Here is a 27651-nt window from a genome sequence, read left to right as displayed (position 1 = left end):
CCCCCCCCCCCCTCTCACCGGCCTTGCCTGCAGCCTCAGCAAACGAATGCGGAGCAGCAGGTCCTCGTAGCTGTCACCAACCTGGCGACCTTTCCACGTATTTGACCTCTACATATCCCCCATGCACAGCAAAAAAAGAAAAAAAAAGCCACGACATGTCTACTAAATGTATAACCCCGGAGAGGACCAGTAGACTTCCAAATTGAGATGTCTACTAAATGTAAAGCCCCGTAGAGGTCTAGTAGACATCTAGATGCAGACATTCACTAAACATCTAACCCCGTAGAGGTCTAGTAGACGTCTACTTTTAGAGCTAGCCCTAAAGTCTCAACTTATTCCCGGGTTAGACGTCTATTATCCCACCATGTGCTACATGGGTATGCACGTCCTCCGGATCGAAGCCTTTCATGCAGTCAGGCGTCGTGACTGAACGCTCCCTGTCAATTTCAAATGCGACGTACACGAAGTACATTTTGACAGTGTTCGAAACTACAATACACAAAATCGAGAAAACAAAGTCACAGCCTGCTGCAAACCATGCTGCACAACACAACAGCCAAGTGTGACGAGACGCCGCCGGTAACGCCCGCAGTTTTCACTTGGCCTTCGGGAGAGGAAAATGTGTTGCGCTGCGCATGCGCCAGCAGTGACGTCACGTGTCGTTCATTGTCGCCGCCAGCCGCCTCCTTGCCGTCTGCTCGCTTCGCGTGCGCATGCGCTAGCAGATCGGTTTGCTTGAGGGTGCAATTTGTGGTAGTGGAGAAGCAGATCTGCTGAATCTTCCGTTCAAGTTCCTCACTAGACTCTCGTCAATGTTCACCAGGTGAGGGAACGTTTCAGTAACGCCTGCGAGTTGCATGCTGGGTTGAAAAGATGAGGGCGTCTGTACAAAATTGTTCCATGGGTCGCTCTGTTACTACAGATGCAACAAGTGCAAGTCCACTTTTTCTAAGCTGCACTCTCTCAGCCCAGGAAACAGCAGCACCAGATGAATGTACAGAAATGAGTCAATTAAGACGCACGAGTGCAATTCTGAAGCTGGTAAGTACGTCCCATGCTCTGTTACATTAATACATGGGTCATTCCACGCGAAAGGATCCAATGAGTGCGCTCGACCTACCACCAATCGAGCCGAAAAAAATCGTGGCAACTCCAAGGGATGTATAATGTCACATGACAAAATATTTATGCTCTAGTAGTAACCGTTGTCGCTGCAGGCGCCATTAAAGGGGGGGGGGTTCCTTGTAGAAACCACTGATCGCCCGAAAGTTTGTAGCGACGCTCCGGGATCTCCTAGGTACTTGGGATTTGTTTTAAATCGTAGAAGGAGGTCTATTTTATAATCGCAGTGAAATTCCCGTCTTTATACCTTCTCTCGTCATTGCCTACGGAACCCGTCACGAACGCAATTTTTGTGTGATTTTGTGATTTTTTTACACCTGATGGGTCCGCTAAATTTTCGTGAATATTGTCTCGCTGGTAGCTCTCGTGCTGCTGCTCATGTAAAAAAATCGTCAGAACTCGGGGTGTAGTTGGTAATGTAATAAAAATTCGTAAAGTAGTCATCTTTAGCTAAATCTTCAATGTTTGGAGGCGGAATTCGGAATGAGGAGGTCGGTTTGGAAAAATAATGTTTGCGTCATTGTAGGCGACGGACCTTCCCATACAACATACAAAAAAATCCCGAGGGTATTTTTTGATAAGCGCGAGAAAAATTTTTTTTTCCGACTTATACATTGCCACGTCTCCGCGAAGGAATCTGCGTCTCGCTACGGCTGGACGCGACGCGTCGAGTACAAATATTCGGCGTCGCGTTCGTCGATCAGTCTGTGCACTTGGAGGAAGCGAGACCATCAGGAAGCTCGGATGATCTCTGCAGTTCCGCCAGGTAGGTTTCTTTTATTAACATCTGAACCAAATTACCTGAAGGCAAGGATAGGAGGGCAGCGTATGCGTGGGTCGTGCGGGCTGTTCTATCAAACAAGACACATGGTGGGGTGAGAGGCAACTATTAGAGCCCTGCACTGGCTGACTTTTCCGGGCCCGACCCGACACGGGCGCATCGAAAAATGGCCCAACCCGGCCCTTCATGATTTTATGCGGCTCGCCCCGGCCCTGCCCGATGAACCAGTGAATAGAGCATGGCCTGGCCCGCCCAGGCCCGGTGACTCAGCGCGCAGATCCTGGGCTAGTATTTCCAGCCGTGACGTAGGAGTCTCTAGCGCTTATCACACAAATTTATCAGTAAATTTATAAGAAGAGAAGACACGGCCACAAACATACAAGAACGGTCGCTTTAACACCACAACAGCACAAGACCAAACAAAATCCAGGACGCACGCGGGCTGCTGTGTGTGAGGATGCTGTCGACAAACTCTTCCCAATCCTTACTCCTCTCACCAAGCTTTGGGAACGTGATTGTGAAATGCGTGACGAGTCAGGAGTAAAGGAGCAGTGTAAAGTGACCATGAGAATGTTATAGAGGGTCGAATCATATGCATAATGCAGTGTCCCTTGCTTGTTTTTGCAAATATTTGCACAGGACATAGTCCTCCATTGCGTGGGATTATTGCGTGACCTGGTCGAGCCTGACTCTTGGAAACATGTTTGTCGGCCGGGCCCGCTGTGCTGGCGTCTCTTCTCGGCCCGGGTCCGGCCCGGCCAGCGGTCTTGTCGTATTTTGTTGGCCCGGGCTCGGCACGGCCCAGAGCACACAGCCAGTAACAAACCTGGCCCTGCCCACGGGCCGGGTCGGGCTAGGCCTGGTCGGGGGCCCGGGTCCGTGCAGGGCTGTAGCAACGGCAACGCTAACGAAAAGTCACAGAAAAAAGATAAGTCTCACCGCTGTAAGTAAAACTTACGCAAATACAAATCAAGAGGAACTGAACTGTTCCATTCAATCTAAAACTAGTCGAAGACCAAGACTTGGTGAGTGTGTGAAGTCACAGAAACACGACGACCTATCCGGATGAACGAGACATGCACGGAAATAGAGAAAGGAAACTATCAGTGGCCACCGACATTCAGTGCGGAAGCACGAGCGCGGTGCTAATTCACCCTCGTGATACGTGAAAAAAATACCCTCGAGATTTTTTTATATGTTTTGGTAAGGTTCTTCGCTTACAATGACGCAAACTATATTATTCCAAACCGACCTCCTCATTCCGAATTTTGCCTCCGAACATTGAAGATTTAGCTAAAAATGCTACTTTACCAATTTTTAATACATTACCAACTGCACCCTCAGTTCTGACGATTGTTTTGCATGAGCAGCATCACGAGAGCTACCAGCGAAAAAATATTCACAAACATCCAGCTGACCCATGAGGCGAAAAAAAATCGCAAACCTAGCCGAAAATTGCGTTCGTGACGGATTCCGCAGGCAATAACGGGGGAAGGTAAAAAGGCGGGAACTTCGCTGCGATTATAAAATAGACCACCTTCAACAATTTCAAACAAACCCCAAGTCTCTAGGAGATCCCGGAGCGTCGCTACAAACTTTCGGGCGATTGGTGGTTTTTAGAAGGAACTCACTGTTTAACGGCGCCTGGAGCGACAACGGCTACCACTAGAACATAAATATTTTGTCGTGTTACATTATAGATAACCAAGAGGTGCCACAATTTTTTTCGGCTCGAATGGTGATAGGTCGAGCGCACTCATTGGATCCTTTGGCGTGGAATGACCCACATGCCATTCGCGCTCACTTATTTTGCTGGTGTTGTAGCAAATGATGCAGTTGCACAAAACGGCAGTCTGGTGCTTGATGTACACCCATACTGTCGAGTTCGACTAATTCTGAAAGAAGGAGGTCACAGTGTTCCAGCCTCAGAACATCAGTTCCCATCATCTCCGACTAATTCGAGTGGCGTGTTCGGACTATCTAATTGGATCACCTGTTCTATCTCGACACAGAAGTCGGTAAATATGTAACAAATATCGTAGTTCCGACAATTATCAGTAATATTTAGTTGTCCTTAATTATTCCTATTGTGTTTTTACTCAGAATTTCTATGCTGTATAATAATAAATAATAATAACAAAATAGAACAAATGAGAATTGTGTTAAAATTCAGGACATTGCTTATAATTACTGATTTCAGATCTTCATGCATGGAGAGAAGAAATGCAGAAGGCAGCGAAGAGCCATTTGACAAAAGGCACAGGAGCAAAAATATTGAAAGGTGGATGTTTAAAGTGTTCCTATATTTGTAACTGATCGGGTGCTCTTACAGAGAAGAACATCAAAGGAGAAAGGTCCATAAAACCATAAGGTTCCGTCACGCGTGGACCAACCCGCATTGATGATTCATCTGCAACGTTCCAGACTGGCAAGGTTGTAGGACATAACGGGACCTATGCTCCAGGGCCCCCCACCATCTCGCTCATGAACAGAGCCGACAATAACGTTTTCAAATTTCAAGATTCTCTAAGAAGTGGCATGCACTTCAGAATTTCAGAATTTGCATATTTGTTCATAACTTTAATAATTTGTATGAGTACACCACAACAGCATATACAGCCAGAACAAAAGTTCACGGCACTGGTCCTTTTCTTCATCGGGTCAGTCTCATGCCATCTACCAGCAAGAGATCGAATAAGAAACGGGTGACTACCTATGTCTGAGTGTGTGTGTGTGTGTGTGTGTGTGTGTGTGTCTACTCTTGTTTGATGCTAGCGTGTCATTCCAATGAAGAAATGTGACACCATGGTGTTCCGCCAACTTTTGTCCCAAGCTGTACATTGTAAAACCGCAACAGCTAACAAACACTGCTCTGTAAGGTCAGAGTTCCAATTTGAGATTTTGTGGCCTATTTCTTCCGAAAAGGCTCCTCTTGCAAAAAGCCTTACGAAAGTCATTTGGGTGAACTCCGGTATACAAAGACAAGTGCAGGTCATGAAAAAATGTATAGTTCGACTTTGGAGGCAGTAATCAACATAAATAAGTTTTACCTGTGAGTGATGATTGCCCATTCAAGGCAATAACAAACTCATAGGTTCACCACATCACCTTAACTTCCTCGGCCTGTTACAGCTTGATTCTGTGCACATCATCATCTTCAAGGTGCATACCATGTGCCATGCAAACAGGGTAGTGGTAACATGAACTATCATTCATGGAGCATTCGTGAGGAGATTGTTAAAAGAATCAGTCACACAGATGTGTTTCAGATGATTTTTTTGTTTTTATTGTTATTCCATGATCACTGATAAGAGAACTGAGAGGGCAAGCCCTGTTGAATAGTCCAAGACACAGTCAATGCAAATGTCTACACAGTTTGAGGGGAACAGAAATACCAAGAACACATGTCAAGTATAAGAAACAAATAGCAAAGGTATTGCGCAGCAGGGACATGCAAGCAATTAAAAATAATCAATTGCATGTCACCCTACATATGAACAGAAAATTCCTGTTTGTTGGTGTTTTTGAAGGATGCAAGATTATTGTTGTAACGAATGCGTAGTTTTGTTTCTCAAACTGCGGGTCATGACCCCCAAATGAGCCTTGACTGGTCATGAGCCTTTTTCTGGGGGTCATGGAGGGTCCAAGCAGACATGCGATATGCCTTGAGCCACACAGACCAACATATCTATTTGCTTGTATGAAGCGAGCAAATACAGCCCTCGCATTGAGATGCATCATTAAATCGATCCTTGTTAAAAAAACATCAATAAACATTTTTGATCGTTCTCTGTGTGGTTAATGTCTTTTCAATACATTACAATATAAATGTATCTGCGCCATTGAAAAAAAAAATTCGGAAGGTGGGGTGAAGGTAAGGGGGGGGGGGGGGGTCATGGTAGGTTTGGTGCTACTCAGAGGTGCTAATCTGCAGTGTCTGCATCTGAGTCAGGAGAACGGGTTGAAGGTATATATGAGACCACAAACGTCGAGGACATATGTGATGTGTGAGTGCATAAGGGCGTAGCACACACAACGTTAACAGCATCTGAGCTTAGCAAGTGTGAAGACACCAGACGTCTGCTTTCAACGAAATGAATATGATGTTGCCACCTGATATTTTTATGGAGCACAATGCCCAGAAACCATACAGATGATACCCGCCCTATTGAAAATCCATTCCTGAGGTAACCTCAATGTCTGAGGTCTTGAGATATTATGGGACATCTGAGGTTACCTCAGGACTTAGGGTTTTGAGGTTGCCTCAGAGGCTGAGGCCGTGAGGCTAACTGCAGGTCTTGGGGTTACCTCAGAGGCTGAGGCCTTGAGGTTCCCTCAAGCCGGATAGCCATAGGTAGACTCCTGGGACTTATTGTCAGTAGGAGATGAAGAAAAAGTCATGACGACGAAAATACTTTTTTTCAAGCTCTTTATTTTATAATTTAGTGTGACACGCACCTTGGCCATTTTTTTCTGAATCTCTTCCGGTTCATTACCCCTAGCCTTGAGACGCTTCAAGTAAGCATCTGTAAATCATATCGACATAGGCTACGAATATATTGAAGAGTGAACGTGATGAGTGTTAATATATATATATATATATATATATATATATATAAAAGGAAAAAAATAGCTGGAGCTCTTTGGCTGCACGTATAGCATATGTTTGTAACTCAAACGTCGCCATGCCAGTACTGGACAGCTGTTTCGGCCTTGTTGGGCCTCATAAACAGTACGCAGGCAGGCAACGTTTGAGTGAATGGCGTCAGAAGGTCGCGTAACACGTGATTCCTCCCATCAGGGTGAGATAACTCACTCACTGAAAGCCCAGTGTGAAGCCAGTGAAGTATAAAAGGAAAAAAAATCGCCGGAGCTCTTTGGCTGCACGTATAGCATACGTTTGTAACTCAAACGTCGCCATGCCAGTACTGGACAGCTGTTTCGGCCTTGTTGGGCCTCATCAACAGTACGCAGGCAGGCAACGTTTGAGTGGATGGCGTTAGAAGGTCACGTAACAGGTGATTCCTCCCGTCAGGGTGAGATAACTGACTCACTGAAAGCCCAGTGTAAAACCAGTGAAGTATAAAAGGAAAAAAATAGCCGGAGCCCTTTGGCTGCACGTATAGCATATGTTTGTAACTCAAACGTCGCCATGCCAGTACTGGACAGCTGTTTCGGTCTTGTTGGGCCTCATAAACAGTACGCAGGCAGGCAATGTTTGAGTGGATGGCGTCAGAAGGTCACGTAACACGTGATTCCTCCCGTCAGGGTGAGATAACTCACTCACTGAAAGCCCAGTGCAAAGCCAGTGAAGTATAAAAGGAAAAAAATAGCCGGAGCTCTTTGGCTGCACGTATAGCATGTGTTTGTAACTCAAACGTCGCCATGCCAGTACTGGACAGCTGTTTCGGCCTTGTTGGGCCTCATCAACAGTACGCAGGCAGGCAACGTTTGAGTGGATGGCGTCAGAAGGCCACGTAACACGTGATTCCTCCCGTCAGGGTGAGATAACTCACTCACTGAAAGCCCAGTGCAAAGCCAGTGAAGTATAAAAGGAAAAAAATAGCCGGAGCTCTTTGGCTGCACGTATAGCATATGTTTTTAACTCAAACGTCGCCTTGCCAGTACTGGACAGCTGTTTCGGCCTTGTTGGGCCTCATCAACAGTACGCAGGCAGGCAACGTTTGAGTGGATGGCGTTAGAAGGTCACGTAACAGGTGATTCCTCCCGTCAGGGTGAGATAACTCACTCACTGAAAGCCCAGTGCAAAGCCAGTGAAGTATAAAACGAAAAAAATAGCCGGAGCTCTTTGGCTGCACGTATAGCATGTGTTTGTAACTCAAATGTCGCCATGCCAGTACTGGACAGCTGTTTCGGCCTTGTTGGGCCTCATCAACAGTACGCAGGCAGGCAACGTTTGAGTGGATGGCGTCAGAAGGTCACGTAACACGTGATTCCTCCCGTCAGGGTGAGATAACTCACTCACTGAAAGCCCAGTGCAAAGCCAGTGAAGTATAAAAGGAAAAAAATAGCCGGAGCTCTTTGGCTGCACGTATAGCATGTGTTTGTAACTCAAACGTCGCCATGCCAGTACTGGACAGCTGTTTCGGCCTTGTTGGGCCTCATCAACAGTACGCAGGCAGGCAACGTTTGAGTGGATGGCGTCAGAAGGCCACGTAACACGTGATTCCTCCCGTCAGGGTGAGATAACTCACTCACTGAAAGCCCAGTGCAAAGCCAGTGAAGTATAAAAGGAAAAAAATAGCCGGAGCTCTTTGGCTGCACGTATAGCATATGTTTGTAACTCAAACGTCGCCTTGCCAGTACTGGACAGCTGTTTCGGCCTTGTTGGGCCTCATCAACAGTACGCAGGCAGGCAACGTTTGAGTGGATGGCGTTAGAAGGTCACGTAACAGGTGATTCCTCCCGTCAGGGTGAGATAACTCACTCACTGAAAGCCCAGTGCAAAGCCAGTGAAGTATAAAACGAAAAAAATAGCCGGAGCTCTTTGGCTGCACGTATAGCATATGTTTGTAACTCAAACGTCGCCATGCCAGTACTGGACAGCTGTTTCGGCATTGTTGGGCCTCATCAACAGTACGCAGGCCGGCAACGTTTGAGTGGATGGCGTCAGAAGGCCACGTAACGCGTGATTCCTCCCGTCAGGGTGAGATAACTCACTCACTCAAAGCCCAGTGCAAAGCCAGTGAAGTATAAAAGGAAAAAAATAGCCGGAGCTCTTTGGCTGCACGTATAGCATATGTTTGTAACTCAAACGTCGCCATGCCAGTACTGGGCAGCTGTTTCGGCCTTGTTGGGCCTCATAAACAGTACGCAGGCAGGCAACGTTTGAGTGGATGGCGTCAGAAGGTCACGTAACACGGATTCCTCCCGTCAGGGTGAGATAACTCACTCACTGAAAGCCCAGTGCAAAGCCAGTGAAGTATAAAAGGAAAAAAATAGCCGGAGCTCTTTGGCTGCACGTATAGCATATGTTTGTAACTCAAACGTCGCCATGCCAGTACTGGACAGCTGTTTCGGCCTTGTTGGGCCTCATCAACAGTACGCAGGCAGGCAACGTTTGAGTGGATGGCGTCAGAAGGTCATGTAACACGTGATTCCTCCCGTCAGGGTGAGATAACTCACTCACTGAAAGCCCAGTGCAAAGCCAGTGAAGTATAAAAGGAAAAAAAATAGCCGGAGCTCTTTGGCTGCACGTATAGCATATGTTTGTAACTCAAACGTCGCCATGCCAGTACTGGACAGCTGTTTCGGCATTGTTGGGCCTCATCAACAGTACGCAGGCCGGCAACGTTTGAGTGGATGGCGTCAGAAGGCCACGTAACGCGTGATTCCTCCCGTCAGGGTGAGATAACTCACTCACTGAAAGCCCAGTGCAAAGCCAGTGAAGTATAAAAGGGAAAAATAGCCGGAGCTCTTTGGCTGCACGTATAGCATGTGTTTGTAACCCAAATGTCGCCATGCCAGTACTGGATAGCTGGTTCGGTCCTGTTGGGCCTCATCAACAGTACGCAGGCAGGCAACGGAGTGGATGGCGTCAGAAGGTCACGTAGCACGTGATTGCTCCCGTCAGGGTGAGATAACTCACTCACTGAAAGCCCAGTGCTCAGTGAGTGAGTTATCTCACCCTGACGGGAGGATCACGTGTTACGTGACCTTCTGACGCCATCCACTCAAACGTTACCTGCCTGCGTACTGTTGATGAGGCCCAACAAGGCCGAAACAGCTCTCCAGTACAGGCATGACGACGTTTGAGTTACAAACATATGCTATACGTGCAGCCAAAGAGCTCCGGCTATTTTTTTCCTGTTATACTTCACTGGCTTTGCACTAGGCTTTCAGTGAGTGAGTTATCTCACCCTGACGGGAGGAATCACGTGTTACGTGACCTTCTGACGCCATCCACTCAAACGTTGCCTGCCTGCGTACTGTTGATGAGGCCCAACAAGGCCGAAACAGCTGTCCAGTACTGGCATGGCGACATTTGAGTTACAAACACATGCTATACGTGCAGCCAAAGAGCTCCGGCTATTTTTTTACTTTTATACTTCACTGGCTTTGCACTGGGCTTTCAGTGAGTGAGTTATCTCACCCTGACGGGAGGAATCACGTGTTACGTGACCTTCTGACGCCATCCACTCAAATGTTGCCTGGCTGCGTACTGTTGATGAGGCCCAACAAGGCCGAAACATCTGTCCAGTACTGGCATGGCGACGTTTGAGTTACAAACATATGCTATACGTGCAGCCAAAGAGCTCTGGCTATTTTTTTCCTGTTATACTTCACTGGCTTTGCACTGGGCTTTCAGCCCAGGCGAAAATTTGAGCTGGGAAGTAAACTGGTACCAGCTCGTTCCCACTTCGCACCAACTGGTGGTCAACTGGAACCAACTGGTACCAAACTGGTGGCAGCTGGAAAGTAAACTGGTACCACTTCAAGCTGGGCTGGTGGCAACTGGGCACTTTGTGGTACCAGTTCAAACTGGACTGGTAATAACTGGGAAGTGAACAGGTACCAGTTCAAGCTGGGCTGGCGGCAACTGGAAAGTGAACTGGTACCAGTTTAAGCTGGGCTGGTGGCAAATGGGCACTGTGTGCAACCAGTTCAAGCTGGGATGGTGGCACTGGAAAGTGAACTGGTACCAGTTCAAGCTGGACTGGTAGCAACTGGAAGTGAGGTGGTGCCAGTTCGAACTGGACCAGTTTACATATTTGGGGGAAGTTTCGGTTTCAGTGCCAGGACAGGTTAATATGAAGATTGCAAGATGAAGTTATAAAAACGATCAGAAAGTAACTTTATTAGTAGAAATAATCATATTTCAATTTTTGGTAAAGTTCGTTAGTGTTAACAAAAGTTATTTTGGAACTCTTGTAGCTGTATTTTGTGCGTTCCTGCTCCCGCGATGAATCATGCGTTTACTGTGCAACGGTCGCTTGCTTAGCAGCATGCTTGTACAGCGATTTTTGCCCGTTATGTTCTTAGCGTGATGTGTGACATAGTCATTGGTTTTATAATCTAAAGGATTTGTCTGCAAGTTACGACAGTGCGGCAGTACAATGAGCGCCAGCAGCCGGGCGGGTGGGTGTTGTAGGATTACAGCTCGATTACAACTGTGGAGACCGCTTTATATCGTGAGGAGTACTATATGCTTAAGTGCTTTTCCCTTATGCACCATTTAGAAATATTACTTCCACTACAACCGCTTCTCTTTGTTCTGCGTCACATTCGTGGCACCTGCAAGTGTATGCCGTTTTACGAGTAACACCCGGTTTATGTTAACGTTACCAGCAACTGTTTTCATTCATGTTTTTTTTTTGTTTTTTTTTCGTTCACTCTCGTGTTTTAGATCCTTCGCACCACGAATGTTGTCGAACTAGCGTGGTGCGCAGAGTAGTACTCATTGCCCCCGAAAGCCGGCGAATCTCTTAGTTGAAAGGTCCAACTACTTCACAACGGAAATGTTGAGAGATTCGCGTACTTTCCGGGGCCACGACTGCTCAAATTGAGTGACTGTCCAGGCACACACCACAATTACATGTTGCAATTGAATGCATATTCACTTGTGCCTTTTCAACTTTCCAGAAACGTTAGCTGCTGGGGCTCAAAGAAAAATATCGATCCATCGTGTGCTATTAAGAACATCTCAAATACTTAGCTGAATGATTCAAGATGTCCAAGAGGCAGTCAAGCAAGGGACCAATCAACCATGAAGTATTATCTATTCCATGTAACTCTGTAGTTCATCTACTGCTATAATTTAATTATAGTTATGTAGTTGCGCTACATGTACATTAGAATATGTGTAATGTTTGACTACAAATAAAATGCAATTTTGCATTGCAGTTCTTTGGATCTGCTGTTGCTGGGAACAGCGATTCTGCAAAGGGGCATCGGTTACATACAAGCTAACCTCTGTCCGAACAGGCCGCTCTAAGTGAAGCCACTTCAACCGGTCCCAGCTCAACAATGAGGTTTGCAACCAGTTCCAGTCGAGACTGCGACCAGTTAGAAACCAGTTGGGCCAACTGGTACCAGTTGAGACTGGGACCGCTTAGAAACCAGTTGGGCCAACTGGTACCAGTTGAGACTGGGACCGGCCAGAAACCAGTTGGGCCAACTGGTACCAGTTGATCGAACTGGTCCCTGTTCGATAACACAGTTCGCCCAGTCCCAGTTGCAACTGGACCAGTTCAACTGGGACTGGGTGAGCTGTGTTATCGAACAGGGACCAGTTCGATCAACTGGTACCAGTAGGCCCAACTGGTTTCTGGCCGGTCCCAGTCTCAACTGGTACCAGTTGGCCCAACTGGTTTTATAATCAGTCCCAGTCTCAACTGGGACCGGTTGCAACTGGGACTGGGTGAACTGTGTTATCGAACAGGGACCAGTTGCCCCAACCGGTACCAGTTGATCTGGGGCCGGTTGAACTGGTCCCTGTTCGATAACACAGTTCAACCGGTACCAGTTCAAAAAATTTTCGCCTGGGAGTGAGTGAGTTATCTCACCCTGACGGGAGGAACCACGTGTTACGTGACCTTCTGACGCCATCCACTCAAACGTTGCCTGGCTGCGTACTGTTGATGAGGCCCAACAAGGCCGAAACAGCTGTCCAGTACTGGCATGGCGACGTTTGAGTTACAAACATATGCTATACGTGCAGCCAAAGAGCTCCGGCTATTTTTTTTCTGTTATACTTCACTGGCTTTGTACTGGGCTTTCAGTGAGTGAGTTATCTCACCCTGACGGGAGGAATCACGTGTTACGTGACCTTCTGACGCCATCCACTCAAACGTTGCCTGCCTGCGTGCTGTTGATGAGGCCCAACAAGGCCGAAACAGCTGTCCAGTACTGGCATGGCGACGTTTGAGTTACAAACATATATATATATATATACGACGTGGAAGATATGCTGCACCTTTTAAGACTTCCAGTTTCTTTGGAGTGAGGGCTGGGTCAGCTTCTGTCTGTTCTTTCGCCCTTGCCTTGTTTGACATAGCCCAGGTCACTGTCCTCTTCTTGAGGACGTCACTACCCCAGATGGCAACCATGCCCTCCTTTAAAAACAAGCTATCCTCCTTCTGGTTGGACACCAGTTCCCACTTCACCTTGTTCACCAGAACAAGACCACCAATATTTGTCCGCAATATAATACACAATTTGAATTATATGAAACTATTGACATTTAATTAGTGCTCCAGGCAAAGAAAGGACCTTACCAGTTCATCATCCACACCAGTACTTTGCTCAGCAAAGTGGTAACAAGATGGAATAATGTTGGCAAATCTTGCCAGTAGCATGCAGAAGACACATTGCTTCTGCCAAGTGCAGCATTGTGCACCCTCTCTCGTTTGACACTCGGACTGGAAACTGAAACAGCATGGGACCAGTCGAAGTATCTGCACGTGATGTGTCTAGTACCCCTGTCAGATGACACACTTATGTTGTTCACAGTTATGGCTTAAGGTGCATTCTGTCATTAAGTCCTTGCAACAGGGTCAGCTATACAGCTTCTGCAACAAAGGTGCCTCAACATACTGTGCAAAGCCTTGTTACCAGATGGCACGAACACGATGCGCAGACTGTTCGTAATCCAAAACGGAACGTTTCCATGAGACTTGATTTGTTAATTTTTTCTATGTTTTATGTCTGGCATTTCTCTGATGCATTTTTGTGTGTTGCTTTACTGTCGGATTTTCAAAATTAACTGAATACCAACCAAACGTTTTCTATGCATACTCAATGCCGTAACCTTCACGGCTGTATACGTGGCTGTTTGACAGAGGTATAAGGGAGATTTCATTTTCGAGACTGCTGTACAATAGCAAAGACAGAAAAGAGCAATTACCAGCATTTCCTGTGCCAGGGGGAGTAGTGGAGGCTGAGGTATGCCCACAGCAGCAACAGGAGTTAGTCACTTCTGTATCAACTGAAAATACGAAAAAGACGATGGATGCAGGCCAAGAGGAGGACGCGGACGGCAGGCACTTCCAAAGCCTCTGTTCTTTCCTAAGGGTTCCGCAGAATGTTATCTCCAATCCAACCAACAGCTCCGCCATCTGTCAACATGGGAACGAGGCAAAGTGGGAGTTGCGTGTACGCCATTAACGCCATGGCAGAAGCCTTGCGACATGCGAAACAACGGTAACGCTGCGCCACCTCTTCGAACACAACACAAGCTTGGGAAGTGCCTGTCCTCTGTGTCCTCCTATTGGCGTGCATACAGAATGCGGAGCTTCCTTCGCCCTCCGTAAGCAAACGTAATGATAGTCTTACCAGCATTTCCTGTGCCAGGGGGAGTAGTGGAGGGGAAGTACTCAGCATGAGGCACGTCCACCGAAGCAACAGGAGCTACAGTATACTCTGAAAATGCGATGTGGAAATGACGAAATGCGAAAATGTGGAAAGGACATTTCTAGTATCCATTGCTGGCTGCAATATTAAACATATCTACAATCTACCAATATACTAGTATACTACTATCTATACTATCTCTTAATATATGCTATCAATATATCTGCAATAGCAGTACATTTAATCTGCCTGCAATACTCATTGATTAAGGAAACAAAAAAGAGAGTTCAGCAGAAATTTCACTCAGAGTTCCAAAGCTACACTGTTATTTGGAACCTAAACGTCCCAGGATATGCTCGTCTATTGCTGATTCAATTAACCCCATTGGCTGCACCAAGCAATGCAGTGAGCACTCCCCGAAAGCCTCACACTTTTCCGGAGGACCTGTGAAGCAGAATGATTTTGTGGGGGTTTGGATTTGAATTATCATCTAATTTCAGATTTGTACTATTCGGTTCTCCAGTTTATAATACTGCGTTAGAAATTAATGTTCAAGTGAAGCGATTTAGTTGTGCACTTTGGCCGTGACCATGCTCACAATGGCAGGCACACATGGAAGCTAATGTTGTCCCCAATGTTGCGCTTTTATAGTTCTGAACGGGCAGCACGGAAACGTTAAGAGAAAAGCAGGCTCTTACGTTGACGTGTTACCAGATGGCACAAACACCAGGCTCAGATTTCTCTTGTTTGGAAGGTTTTCATGGTACTTCATTTGTTAACTTTTTCTGTGTTTTACGGATGGTACTTTTCTGCTTTTCTTTGCCTTTTATCTGCTGAGCTCAGATTGCAGTACACTCATGAACCATTGCACACACGTCATATCCATAGCACCAAAGCGTTTTTTTTTCTGTTGCATTTTCAAACTTACTTAATACCAACCAAACATTGTCTATGCACACCCATAGCATGAAAAAAAAAAGCCGTAATTTTCTTAAAGCCGTAATCTTCAATGCTGTTTGACATACACATCAGGGAAGTTTCACTTACAAGTCTGCTATACAATAACAAACACAGAAAAAGCAATTACCAGCGGACTATCCTTGCTCTTGCTGACCAAGAGCGAGGGTGCAACCACCAATATTTGGATGCAGGCCAAGAGGAGGACGCGGACGGTAGGCCCTCTTTTCTTTCCTAAGAGGTGGCGCAGCGTTACTGTTGTTTCGCGGCGGAGCTGTTTCATGGCGGAGCTGTTGGTTAGATGGTGCGCCATGGCAGAACCCTTGCGACACGCGAAACAACAGTAACGCTGCGCCACCTCTTAGGCAACAACACAGGCTTGGCAAGTGCCTGTCCTCCGTGTCCTCCTATTGGCCTGCATGTAGAAGGCGGAGCCTCCCTCGCTCTTCATAAGCAAACGCAATGATAGCCTTACCGGCATTTCCTGTATCAGAGGGAGTAGTGGAGGGGAAGTACTCAGCATGAGGCACGTCCACCGCAGCAACAGGAACTACAGTGTACTCTGAAAATGCGAAAAAGACAAGTTTTAATGTGGAAAGTACATTTTTAGTATCCATTGCTGCATGCAATATTAAACATATCTACAATCTACCAATATACTACCATTTACTATACTGCTATCTATACTGTCTGTTAATACGTAGTAGCAGAAAACGATTTGTAAACGTCTTCAAAAAATGTTGGCAAGACTGCTTTTTCGTTTAGAAGACGTCTTCCATCTTGTCTACATCATGTCTTCTAGCTTTGGTTAAGTTGACGTTTACTGTAATCTTGAAGACGTCATCTGGGCTGTCTTGAAGACTTTTATTGTATGTTTACAAAACATTTCTTGTAAGAGCCTTGAAGACATTTGTTATACGCCTACAATATATCTGTTTGGGGTGTCTTGAAGACTTCTGTCATAGGTTTACAAAATGTCTGTTGTTGCTGTCTTGAAGATGTTTCCTGTATTTGTAAAAAAACGTCTGTTGTGGGAGGCTTGAAGACGTCTGTTATACGTTTAAAAACATTTGTTGCGGTTGTCTTGAAGACGTGCTTCGTACGTTTACAAGACGTCTGTTGTGGGTGTCTTGAAGATGTTTATTATATGTTTAAAAACATTTGTTGTGGGTGTCTAGAAGACGTCTGTCTTACGTTTCGAAGACATCGGTTGTGGTCTTGAAAATATTTATTATATGTTTAAAAAACATCCATACGTAGGCTGTGAATTTCACACATCACATGTTCATTGGCTGACACATCACAGCTTTAGTGATCTTCGGAATGCACGCTGATCGTTCCAGAAGGACAAGCACCACGTTCGGGGTCGAGTTGTATTCCAAGTAGAAGGAATACCTCTTGATTAAGACGTCTGCATTTTTGTTGCCAGCTGACGAATTCAAGCGAATGCTTCTTTCTTTCCATTGCACTGGATGAAATAGCATATTATCTCAGCCTGATGACGTCTAACGCCTTCATGTCTAGTTCAAATGGTGCAATTCCAGTTCATTGCATTGGACACCGCAATGGGCGGGAACCCATTGGAGAGCGAGCCTATGTCCTGCTTCAAAGACAAGTTATAAGCGGTTAACACATCTATAACCAACGATGCGGAGGAGCCCCGTATGCCAGAATTTTCAATTGCTTGCAGCGCAGATGTTGAGTCAGTAAACACCACCCAATTCCGGGGAGGGGGGGGAAGGAACGATGTGCTAAAAAATGAAAAGTATGGGGTACAGTTCCGCAGCTGTGGATGATGTACAATGCCAAAGGCGAAGTCCTTGAACGGGGATGACAAACGCTGAAGCGGACTTGTCCTTTCGAGATGCGCCATCGGTGTAAGCGGCGGTAGAGGTGGAAAAGTGCGCGTCTACGAGAGCATAAAAATTTGCTCGAAGGACTTGAGGGGGAACCTGAGCCTGAGCTCGGCGGACCTGGAGGTCAGGAAGACGTGCGAAGGTGGGTGGTACAAGCATAGACCAGGGGGCGTTCTGCCGTGTGACAGTCCTAGGTGTGAAGCCGGTGAGAGCGTTGCGTGTCCTGTGCGCCACGCGATGGAAATCACTTTCAGGACGGTATCGAATTTTCCTGAGGAGTGGGTGACGGGGAACGTGCGCACGCAAACGCAGGAAGTGTCGAGCCGTTTCCCGATCACGGAGGACCTCCACCGGGAGTTCTCCGGCTTCAGCTAGGACTTGCCGTGTTTCAGCCATTCTTGGAACGCCAAGGCAGAGACGAAGGCTTCGGGCGAACAGGGTCCAAAGGGTATTTAACGATGTTGTAGAAAACCTCGGCAAGACTGGAAGGCTGTAAAGCACAATCGCCCTCACCAAGGCCGCGTGAACGGCTAAGAGGGAGCGTTGATCACACCCCCAGCCGAAGCCAGAAAGATGTTGAATGGCAGGAAGCCATCGCTGCACTTTGGTTTCAAGGTGCTTGATGTGGCGAGCCCAGCGCAGTTGGTAATCCAGGGCCACACGAAGGAAGCGATGGGAACGCACAGGCTCGAACTTCCGTGCATCAACCCAAAGAGGGAAATTACGCATGGCCTTGTGGGTGACAGGAAGCTCAACGCACTTTTCGGGCGAAAGGTCCATTCCAAGTCGCGTAAGGTAGAGATGAACGTTGTTTAAGGCTTGTTGTAAACGGCGCTGAAGGGCTGGTCGTGACTTGCCTACTGTCCAAAGGGCAACGTCATCGCCATACACGGAGAAGGCTACCTTGCGTAGAACTATCGATTTTAGTCTGGCCATTACCGCATTAAAAAGGGTAGGACTGAGAATTGCAGTAGTGCATCAATATCCCTGCTTGTGTGTTACGAAACAGCTGGAACTCTTCTCTCTTCCACCTACAAACTTTGCTTTGGAGAAGTCTGAATATGTCGAGTTTTTCCCAGTATCGGCTCCGACACCAAGCGGAGGGATCGAGTACAATGTCCCGGGACTCGGTAGAGGCTTGTTTGATCTTCAATCCAGCTTTTTGCATTTTCAGTGTAAGATCATTCGACTGATGGAGAGAATGGTTTTGCATGGCCTCGACTGGTGGCTCGAAAAACAAGGTGCGTTCCCTCAGGAAATGGCAGGATTTTGCCGCCACCGAAGTTCTATGGATCCCGTTCTCGATCTGGTCTCTACAGTCCAACATGCTCGTGATCATCGGCGGATGGTTGTATCGGTCTTCCAGAACATGAAGCCCGCCTATCATACCGTCTCGCACACATGTGTGCTCCACGGAGTCTCCACGGAGCTCATTTGGAGTCTCTGGTCGACTTTTCTGCTGGCTTCACGACTTCCTTACGGACCGCACTGTCGCTGTCCACACATCCCATGGCCAAAGCCCCACGCACCCTGTTCATCAAGGCGTACCCCAAGGCAGCATTCCCTTCTCCACAGGTCGAGCTTTTTTTTTTTTTTACCGACCTTGTGTTTTCTTCCCTTCCCTGTGAGTCTCTGAAGTAACCCGTAACGAGTTTTATGCACTGTGCGACGTTCTCTTTTCTTCACGGCTTCTCGAAATGATGCTCCTTGCTGGACTTCCTTGGCTATATGCCTTCCCGTATCGAGGAGCTTTCTTCCAACGTATGGCGCTCACCAAATATGCCTCCTGCAATCTGATAAAGTTCGAGAGCAGAATAGCGTGGTAGGTGCTCTTGCTTGCCTGCACCAAAATGTGCTATGCAACATGGTGGGTTTGTATATACATTTACGTAGGTGGATCGTCAACCCGACACGTCCAGAGCCAGAAATGAATAGAATGAAATCACCAATTTCGTTTGCCAACTCGATTTGAATGGTTGTGAATTCCTTCGCAGATACATATTTATAGTAGAGGTTTGTGAATAAATAAGACATCACCTCACCACATGAGTACATCTGCGACGACACGTTGCCCGTCCCACGCTGACTCGAATAAAACAGACGTGCATAGGAGAATGATCGTATGTATGAAACGCCGATCCTGGCATAGCTTTTAGAAGCCTTCTACTTCTCTCAATAAACACTCTTATCAGTACGTTGAACGTCATGCAACACACGGGCTTGCATTTCCATGTCCCTCCTTTGAGACTCAATGGGGTGTCTTTCCTGCTAAGCAGCCAGGTTGTTCTCGTTCAGATGTCTCCCAAAAGTGCGTCAAAGAAAACCATAACTGATATTCCATCGTCACATGCACTAGGCTCATTTGTACTGCATATGCGGAGCTTTCTCAATGACATCATGCGCGGTTTAAAGGAATGATACATTTTGCCTCACCACACAAGTACAGCTGCGACGACACGTTGCCCGTCCCACGCTGACTCGAATAAAGCAGACCTGCAAAGGAGAATCAGCGTATGTGTGGAACGCCGGTCCTGGCATAGCTTTTAGAGGTCTTCTACATCTCTCAATGAACGCTCCTGTCAGTATGTTCAATGTCATGCAGCACACGGGCTTGCATTTCCATGTTCCTCCTTTGAGATTCAATGGGGTCTCTTTCCTGCTAAGCAGTCAGGTTGTTCTCATTCAGATGTTTACCAAAAGTGCGTCAAAGACAAGCCATATCTGACGCTCCATCGTCAAAAACACTAGGCTCATTTGTACAGGACATGCGAAATTTTCTCAGTGAAATCATTAAAGAGTTAAAGGAATGAATAATTTTACCACATCACACGGGTGTAGCAGCGACGACACGTTGCCCCCTCCCACACTGACTGGAGTTAAACAGACTGTATAGGAAATGAGCGTATGTGTGAAACGCCGATCCAGGCATAGCTCTTAGACGACTTGCACCTCTCTGAATGAACACTCTTAGCAGTTTGTTGAATGTCATGCAGCACACATGCTTGCTTTTCCAAGTTCCTCCCTTTAGACTCAACAGGGTATCTTGCCTACTAAGCAGTCAGGTTGTTCTCATTTAGATTTCTACCAAAATTACGTCAAGGAAAAGCCATATCTGCTGCTCTATCGTCAAAACATTGTACTCATTTTTTACTGCATATGGAAAGCTTTCTCAATGACATCATAAAAGAGTGATGGGAATGAAACATTGATCTGCAGATTGCCACGAAATACTTTGAAATATTGAGAGGAACCGCTTAGAAGAGAAAAGCTTAGAAGATTTAGTTTTATGAGTTAGTTTTGAAGATCTATGAGAACCCCATAAGAAGCCTCATTAGCAATTCTTGTAAGAACCCCTAGATGAATCGTGTCAAAAATCCTGTAAGACATTTTGTGAGGAATTGTTCCATATTCCCATAGAATTTTCTTTAGACTCCCTCTGAGACACATGCGTGAGATGCTGTAAGTTTTTTTCAGTAGGGTGGATGTTTCATCATTCGTTTTGTTACGTATAAGAAATCCTCAGATTGTGATTGGGCGTCTCATTAGGGTGTCTCAGTACTCCTAGGGTGTGACAATACTAGCTCCCTCGGCATAAGATGAAGACAACTGCGTCGTCTGTTACGAGTTTCCGCCATCTGGACCCTCACGCACAGATCGCGATGCGCTCACAAAAGTGTAGCTATACGCTTAGTGACACACTACAGTTTAGGGTTGAACACATACATAGCAAAAGAGGTTAAAAGTTGGTGAAGTCGCTACACAACATTCATGCATTGTAAGCTTGGGCGTCAACATTACAGCTTTGCGGCATCGCTTCTACAAATGGAGACTCCAAGCTACACAGAGGAAGCTAGTATTCAGGCGCCTGTCTTCTCCGTTTGTGCAAACACACCTTCTTCCCATGACTTGAAAATCCGAGGCAAGGTAGAGGACGATAACAGACAACCCAACACGGTATCAAACTCAGTTGAGTCTTAGACCGTGTTGTCTTGTCTGTTATCGTCGTCTACCTTGTCTCGGGTTTTCATGTCATGGATCGTCACTATGAGCTCGCTTGCAACCTAACCTTCCTTTCGTGAACGCCGTCTACATCTCAGTTGCATGGAGCTGACGCCGTTGGAACGGTGTGCACCTCTGTGATGGTTTCCAAGATGTAAGCGCGTTTCTTTCGCAAAAAGAAGTGAAATTCCATCCAGTTAAGGGCAAAAATTAAGATACCACTGCCGAAGAGGAGTATGTAAAGCGAGCACAAGGATGCAAATAGCTTTTATTCCATGGACGCATCGAAAACCAAAGCTACCCTGGATATCTTCAGACATTCTTCATCTCAACTGCATTTATTTTTGTCACATTTGCCATGAGGTGCCGTTTCTGGGATCTGAAATCGCAAAAAATCCATATGTTGTAGCATATGTGTAAAAAACACATATGTTCAGAAACACACAAAAATGAAACACACAAACACACATGTTCCTCAAGTAATTCGGGGAAGCCGAAGTACCACAACAAAGACCAAGACGCCCTTATTTCCTTTCAGAGATCTCAACTTCACATTACACTGGTATAATACTCTGAACTGTAGTTTTGATTACGAGGGGCCGGTCCGTTCAGCCAATATTCTTCATATTGTTTCTCAACAGCACCGGCCGACATGTAACAGCATGGACAAGAATTTCAACGTAAAGGTTAAATTGAGGTCCAAATTCCTGTCCTTGCACACATTGATTTTCTCAAGTTGCTCTGCTTGGTGGGGGTCTTACAAACATCATGCAATCACTTTCTCCCCCTCTAACTAGTATAACAACAACAACTTCCTTGCGAGATAAGGATGGGGACTTACATCGCCAGGGGCGATATCCACTCCATTGCTGGCGGTGGCGTGTGGAATGAAATAATTAATCGAGTGGCTCCTTCACGTTACACATCTAGGTCCTATGGTATCCAGAAAGGTGAACAAAGCTTTGAGGGCAGACCATTGCTGGGCTGGATGTGGCCAGGGACCAAACAATTTTGTGAGAGAGGGGGGCGAGAGTCCAGCTCGTTGAGGGATCTGGAGAATACGACTTGGGAAGGTTGCTAGTGTGGGCAATGGAGCAGAATGTGCTCTGGATCTTTTACAGCAGAGCAGTGACTGCATTGGTGAGAGTGAACTTGTCACAAACGGTAACGCCACTGCACCGTAAAAGCCACATCGACGCGCATTCGATGAACTAATGCGGCATCTTGACAAGAGGTATGTCGAAGCATGCGGAAAGCGAGCGCTGGATCAACTCTGCTCAGCATGGCTGGGGGAAGAATGTTAGCAGCCAACGTCATATATCGCCAACGGTGGGGATGAGTCAGTGAACACGGCCCATTGCCGCGGGGTAAACTCAACGATGTGCTGCAGAGCGAAACGTATGGCATAGAATTCCACAGCTGTGGATGAGGTTTGATGCGAAAGGCGACGTCCTTCCACTACGCGTTCGGACGGATGACGAATGCCCAGGCGGACTTGCCATATCGGTATGTACTGCGGCGGAGGTGGAAAACTTCGCGTCGAGCGTAAAAATGGGATCGAAGGACTTGAGGATGATGCATTCGCCCTCCCCCATAATGAGGAGTCAGTGAGGTCCAGAACTGGATTTTAATGAAAGGCCGAACTACGGCAGACAGGGAGATGGCTCAAAACAGAACAGAGAAGCGCAACCTATCGCGCTGCTCAGTTTTGCTTTGCTTTTTGGGCTTTGGTGCACGAGCCGGATGATGTTCCCCGGTGGCCAACGATGACGGCGCCGATGAGCAAGTAACCCGGGGCCCACGGTAGCGTCACAGGTAGCGTCACGTTCCCGGAGGTCCGGAAGATGAAAATGATGATGAGCATGAAATTGGGTTACACTTGCAGAGACCAGAGGGTGTCCGGCGGGGTTAACGTCCTTAGCCATGAAGATAGTGAGAGCCTGGCGTGTCGCGTGCCACGCGATGGGAATCACTTTATGACTTTAATCACTTTACGGTATGGAATTTTCCAGAGAAGCGGGTTCAGGGGAGTGTGCGCATGCAAACGTAGGAAGTGTCGAGCCGTTTCACGCTCATGGAAAACCTCTACAGGGAATTCACCAGCTTCAGTCAGGACTTGTCGTGTTTCAGCCATTCTGCGAACCCCAAGGCAGCGACGAAGACTTCGGGCAAACTGGGTTACGAAATGACGCTGTGGAAATCCTGTGGAAGATTAGAAGGCTGTAAAGCACAGTCGCCCTCATCAAAGCCCGAACTAGTGTAGAATTTCAGCTGCTTATCAGAAAATGTCGATTTTGTAACACTTCAGTGGCGAGAGTTATTACATATCACGTGTATTGTAGTTGATGCGGGACCTATGATGTTGAAGTTTCAATTCTGTATGTTGCTGCGCTCGCAGGGATCATTCCATATAAGGCGAAACCAGAAGAAGTAGGTTGGACAAGGCTTATTGCACGGGGGATGCTGATGGTACTGCGGAGTGACTCTACGAAAGAGGCTGCGAAATAAGTGATGGTCTCATTGAAAGGAGAAGCGGTCTCGTCTCAGTCCTCTCCTCGCCTACCGTTCTTCTGTAGTGATTTAGCGTGTATTATTTATTTATTCATTATCATTACGATACTGCACCACGTGATAGGTATATGTAGAAGAAATGGCACATTCAGACGAATATACGCAACAATATAGGCATATACAAGCACGCTTCTTGTTCCTTGTGTACTGACAATCCGGTAAGTTACCAAAAGAAGCGTAAGGGCAGGAGATGGTCACGTCACGTGGGATGCAATTCCCCGCAATTGCTTCATCCAATTGCTCTCTCTCACAGATACACACAAATGATTCTGAAACACGGATGTCCGGCAACGCGTCGCATGTCGACTTGTGGAGATCAGCACCAAGACCTGTCTTCGCTCAAGACGGTTTGCGTGTTTCATGAACCCATCCACGGGCTTACTTCGTCAAGTTGCAGCAAGCTAACTTTAAATGCTTCTGGCGACGCGATGTTCTTACAATTTTTCACTTCAAAATTGATTTGCAGTACGAAAACACGACAGTTCTTAGCGTCAGGACGCATGATATATGTGTTACTCCTGTCCTCTGGCCCCGCGACTTGTGTACAGGCCCTGTAAACAAATTGTTGGCGCATCAAATCATGTAAAGCCAATGCATGGCAAGATTCCAAGTGTCTTGTCGTTTCCCGAAGCTGCATTACTGGAGCGCTATACAATCGGGTTCAAGGTAGCCCGAGCAACTTTAAAATGGCTTGAAAGTCTCACCACACGGTGTCAAGTCGAGCTCGCTGCGTAAGAACGTTTTAAGCCGAGGGCCGTTTCTGAAGTGCAATGATACCCTTCCAAGGCAGCAGCAAGCAGCGAACAGTAACGCCAGCTCTTTTTTTTTACATTTTCCTTTCTAGCTTCTGAACGTTTTCGTTTCCCTCGATTCGTTTCCGGTACCCGCCATTCAATTTCGTTACAGCAACATTTTTGTTTTCTTTATTTGTTTCTGGTATCGGTCATTCAATTTCATTTCCGTTACGTTTCCGCTGCTGTTTCTGGTAATGATATGCTTGTTGGGGAAGCTATGACCAGACATGACATTCAACCCTGTAGGCACTGCGCTAGCGCCGTTGCAATTTTTAACGCACAAAATCTGATCAGACTTCGGTATTGTTCCTGTGACACTTTTTACTTGTGCGGTGCCCCTTCCTCTTTTATACATACAGCCATTCCCCGGCTTCTATACCAAATATAATTTTTGGTAATAGCGCTGCATGATATGCATTTCTGTTTCCGACACCGTTAACGGCCATTATTCCGCTAATATACCGTTTCCGTTGCCATAACCAATAACATCACTGTTCCGTGGCTGCAAGTCGACCCGAGGACAGGTCGCATCTGTGAATTCAGGGGTTAACCTCAAAGGGGCGTTTGAAAATTTGGAAGGCGAAGTTAGGCGGTAGTAAACAACACTTTTTCGTTGTTGTTATGGGTTAAGAGAGGTCTTGCGGGGACGCCTGGTCGGTTAAAAGAAATTTCTCGAAGAAAATTCAATCGGACTTCCATTGTTCGTCTTTAGAGTGGGGTCATCCCACCCAAGGTGAGAGTAATGTCCAAAAACTTGATAGAACTGTTAACTGGCAACTCGCGTGTAAGCTCTAGTGGGCTCAAGAAACCTCTCTCACCTTCCAACGCACTACTCTCACCTTCAATGTAGACCATATGTGTTGGGCGTATTGTCCGCGAGGAAACAAACCACTTCTTCCTTACAAGTCTGCGCGTTCAAGGTTATTCAAAAGAGGCATTGTAAAGTGCTGCCTACGTAATGCGTTGCAGAACTCTTGCCCGCATCAAATGGCAGAGTGCCTTTAACGACAAACCGAGAGGTTGCATAGTGCAGGTTACCCAACGCACTTAGTGGTATCTGTAGCTGAAGCGTTGCTCAGGCAACTTCGAGCTCATGACCCCAATCAGTTGATGGCACCCGACCCCGACAGGGGAAGGGTAGTTGTTATGCCCTACCTGCATAACATCTCGCACCGCCTAAAAAAGATTGGTGAAAGGGCAGCAGCAACGGTTGTCCTCTCGGTCCGGAAAAGCTGAGTAAGCTCAGTAAATTGAGTTGTCCCCAGGCTCTGCACACTTGCAGAACCATTTGTTTCCTGTGATGAAGGAGTGGTGTGTAAGTTACCACTCACTTTTGGAAAATGCTATACAGGTCAAACTAGCCGATGCATTAATGAACCTTTGCGTGAACACCGAAACCATGTGAACAACAAGAAAAAAAGAGGGGTGGTTGGTTTATCATTGTAACAATCATGGATGTGAACCTATCTATCGAGATTGCAATATCATCGCAATAAACAAGACTAAACTAACAAGGGAAATAATAGAAGCAGAAAAGATAAGTAGCCATCAAGATGCGTGCGTAAGCACACCTTCTGTATCTTTAACCGAAAAGGAACTGATCTTCCTCAGAACCGGTGCACACAGAACGGTGACACGTGGGCAATGCAGGTGGTCTGTTTCTTGTTCATTTTCTTCAATAAACGTAGTTGCCCAGGCAGCACAATGTACTGAAAGTCGAGTGCAATAGGGGTGGACGTGTAGGTGGAAGGCCTTGAACGCACTCGTGAAGCTAAAGAACATTGATAAGACGCATACCGTCCACCCCTATCGCACTCGACTTTCAGCATTGTGCTGCCTGGGTGGAAGTTAGCGCCAGTCCTGTCTGTCTCTCCGTTCTTTGTCCGTGTTTCTTGCGCTCTCAGTTCAGATGGCTCAATACCAACTAGCCCAATACTCAACCCTTCTCAGGGAAATGTCAGCCAGGCTAATGCCGGCTTGCTATTCGAAGAAAGAAAAAGGAAACTCAAAATAAACAAAAAGGGAAAGGAAAAAGAAAGAAAATGAACAAGTAATGAAAAAATACACAAAAATAGTTAGTGCAGTACAGGCACCACATCCCATAAGAAAGCCCAGTCATGGGGCAGACGCAAGGCCCGAGCCTTTCAGGAAGCGGAGCAGGACTGTGGTGACAGCCCACTGGGTATGCCGTAGGACGGGACCAAGGAGGGTGGCCACGGACATTATGTTTCAGCCAAGCCACGACGGAGGGCTTCCCGTTGGGGAATGCGCTGCTGGCGCTGCAGCAGATGATGACGAACGTCGGCTACCTCGCCACTGCTGGGACACAAGGGGCAGCTGGATTGGCTTATTTTGTGAAGAAGCAATGGGGTGCAGGAAACGTTGACACGGAGGCGGTGCAGCAGTGATTCCTTCTGACGACTGCAGCGACATGTCAAGAAGGACATCTAGGAGTCGATGGACTACACGTGACTGTTGTAGGCGGCGGCTTTAGATCTATATGCTTTGCACAGGCAGCACACCGACGACAAATAGATAAATGACAAGCCGAAAGTGTAAGGGGCGGACTTGCGGTGCCAAGAGTAGCAGCTGCGGCATCTGGTCTTGCAGCCGGGTCTGCGCGAGTGTTGCCGTGCGCCCATTAGAGGGACAAAACACTACCATTGGCGCAGAGTCTGTTCTACGTCTGCGTGGTCAGGCTGGGTACATCTTGTATGAGGTTGGGGCGGGACGACCTCAACCCGAGGAGGGACGTCTTGCTGTCGGTAAGGACGTCCCATTTCCCAACATGTGGCAAGTCAGAAATGCATTCCAGGAGTTCAGCCTCAGTGGACGACATGGGGTAGGGCAATTTATAGGCATGTTCATGGTCTGCATCGGTGACGTAAGAGGTTGCGCCCGGTGCGTCAGAGATTGCGGAGGCACGGTGAAGATTTATCGGCAACGGGGATAAGTAGAGACGAGGTGTGTCAAAGCGGATTGTTGGGCTACCACACGGCTGACTGCGTGTTTTCAGGGGAGGTGTGGTATGCGTTTCAGCGTGAATGCGAGGCCGTGTTAAGGCCCACATTGCTGGCACAAAGGAAGAGGCAGGTGTCGAGGACGGGAGATTGACTTGCTAGAGGGCAACTGGCATTGGCAAAAGCAAACGGAGAGAATCTCACAGCATTGCGGCGGAGGGGATGAGACGCCTGCCTCAGAGAGCGGGCGTAGACGCGGAGTGTTGCTAAGTACCGCAGAATGGGGAAAGGCTGCTCCC

The 27651-nt window shown here is 47.0% G+C and overlaps 1 protein-coding gene across 2 annotated transcripts in view; it reads right to left on the bottom strand.

Moving 5' to 3' along the window:
* Window positions 1–21284: 21284 nt before the first annotated feature.
* Window positions 21285–27651, bottom strand: part of LOC135370841 (uncharacterized) — a 170610-nt gene continuing 164243 nt past the window's right edge. The window contains exons 7-8 of one of the 2 annotated variants that reach the window (XM_064604719.1): window positions 25548–25687; window positions 21285–21406 (exon numbers count right to left, since the gene is read on the bottom strand). In XM_064604719.1, the coding sequence (XP_064460789.1) occupies window positions 21340–21406; window positions 25548–25687 (207 nt within the window). In that variant the 3' untranslated portion in view covers window positions 21285–21339. The remainder of the gene's footprint in view (window positions 21407–25547; window positions 25688–27651) is intronic. The other variant, XM_064604727.1, reaches the window with a different exon arrangement.

This window comes from Ornithodoros turicata, chromosome 1 (assembly GCF_037126465.1).
Source record: "Ornithodoros turicata isolate Travis chromosome 1, ASM3712646v1, whole genome shotgun sequence".
NCBI lineage: Eukaryota > Metazoa > Arthropoda > Arachnida > Ixodida > Argasidae > Ornithodoros > Ornithodoros turicata.
The sequence above is the reverse complement of the archived record's forward strand: the minus strand, read 5'-3'. Positions and strand labels throughout refer to the sequence as shown.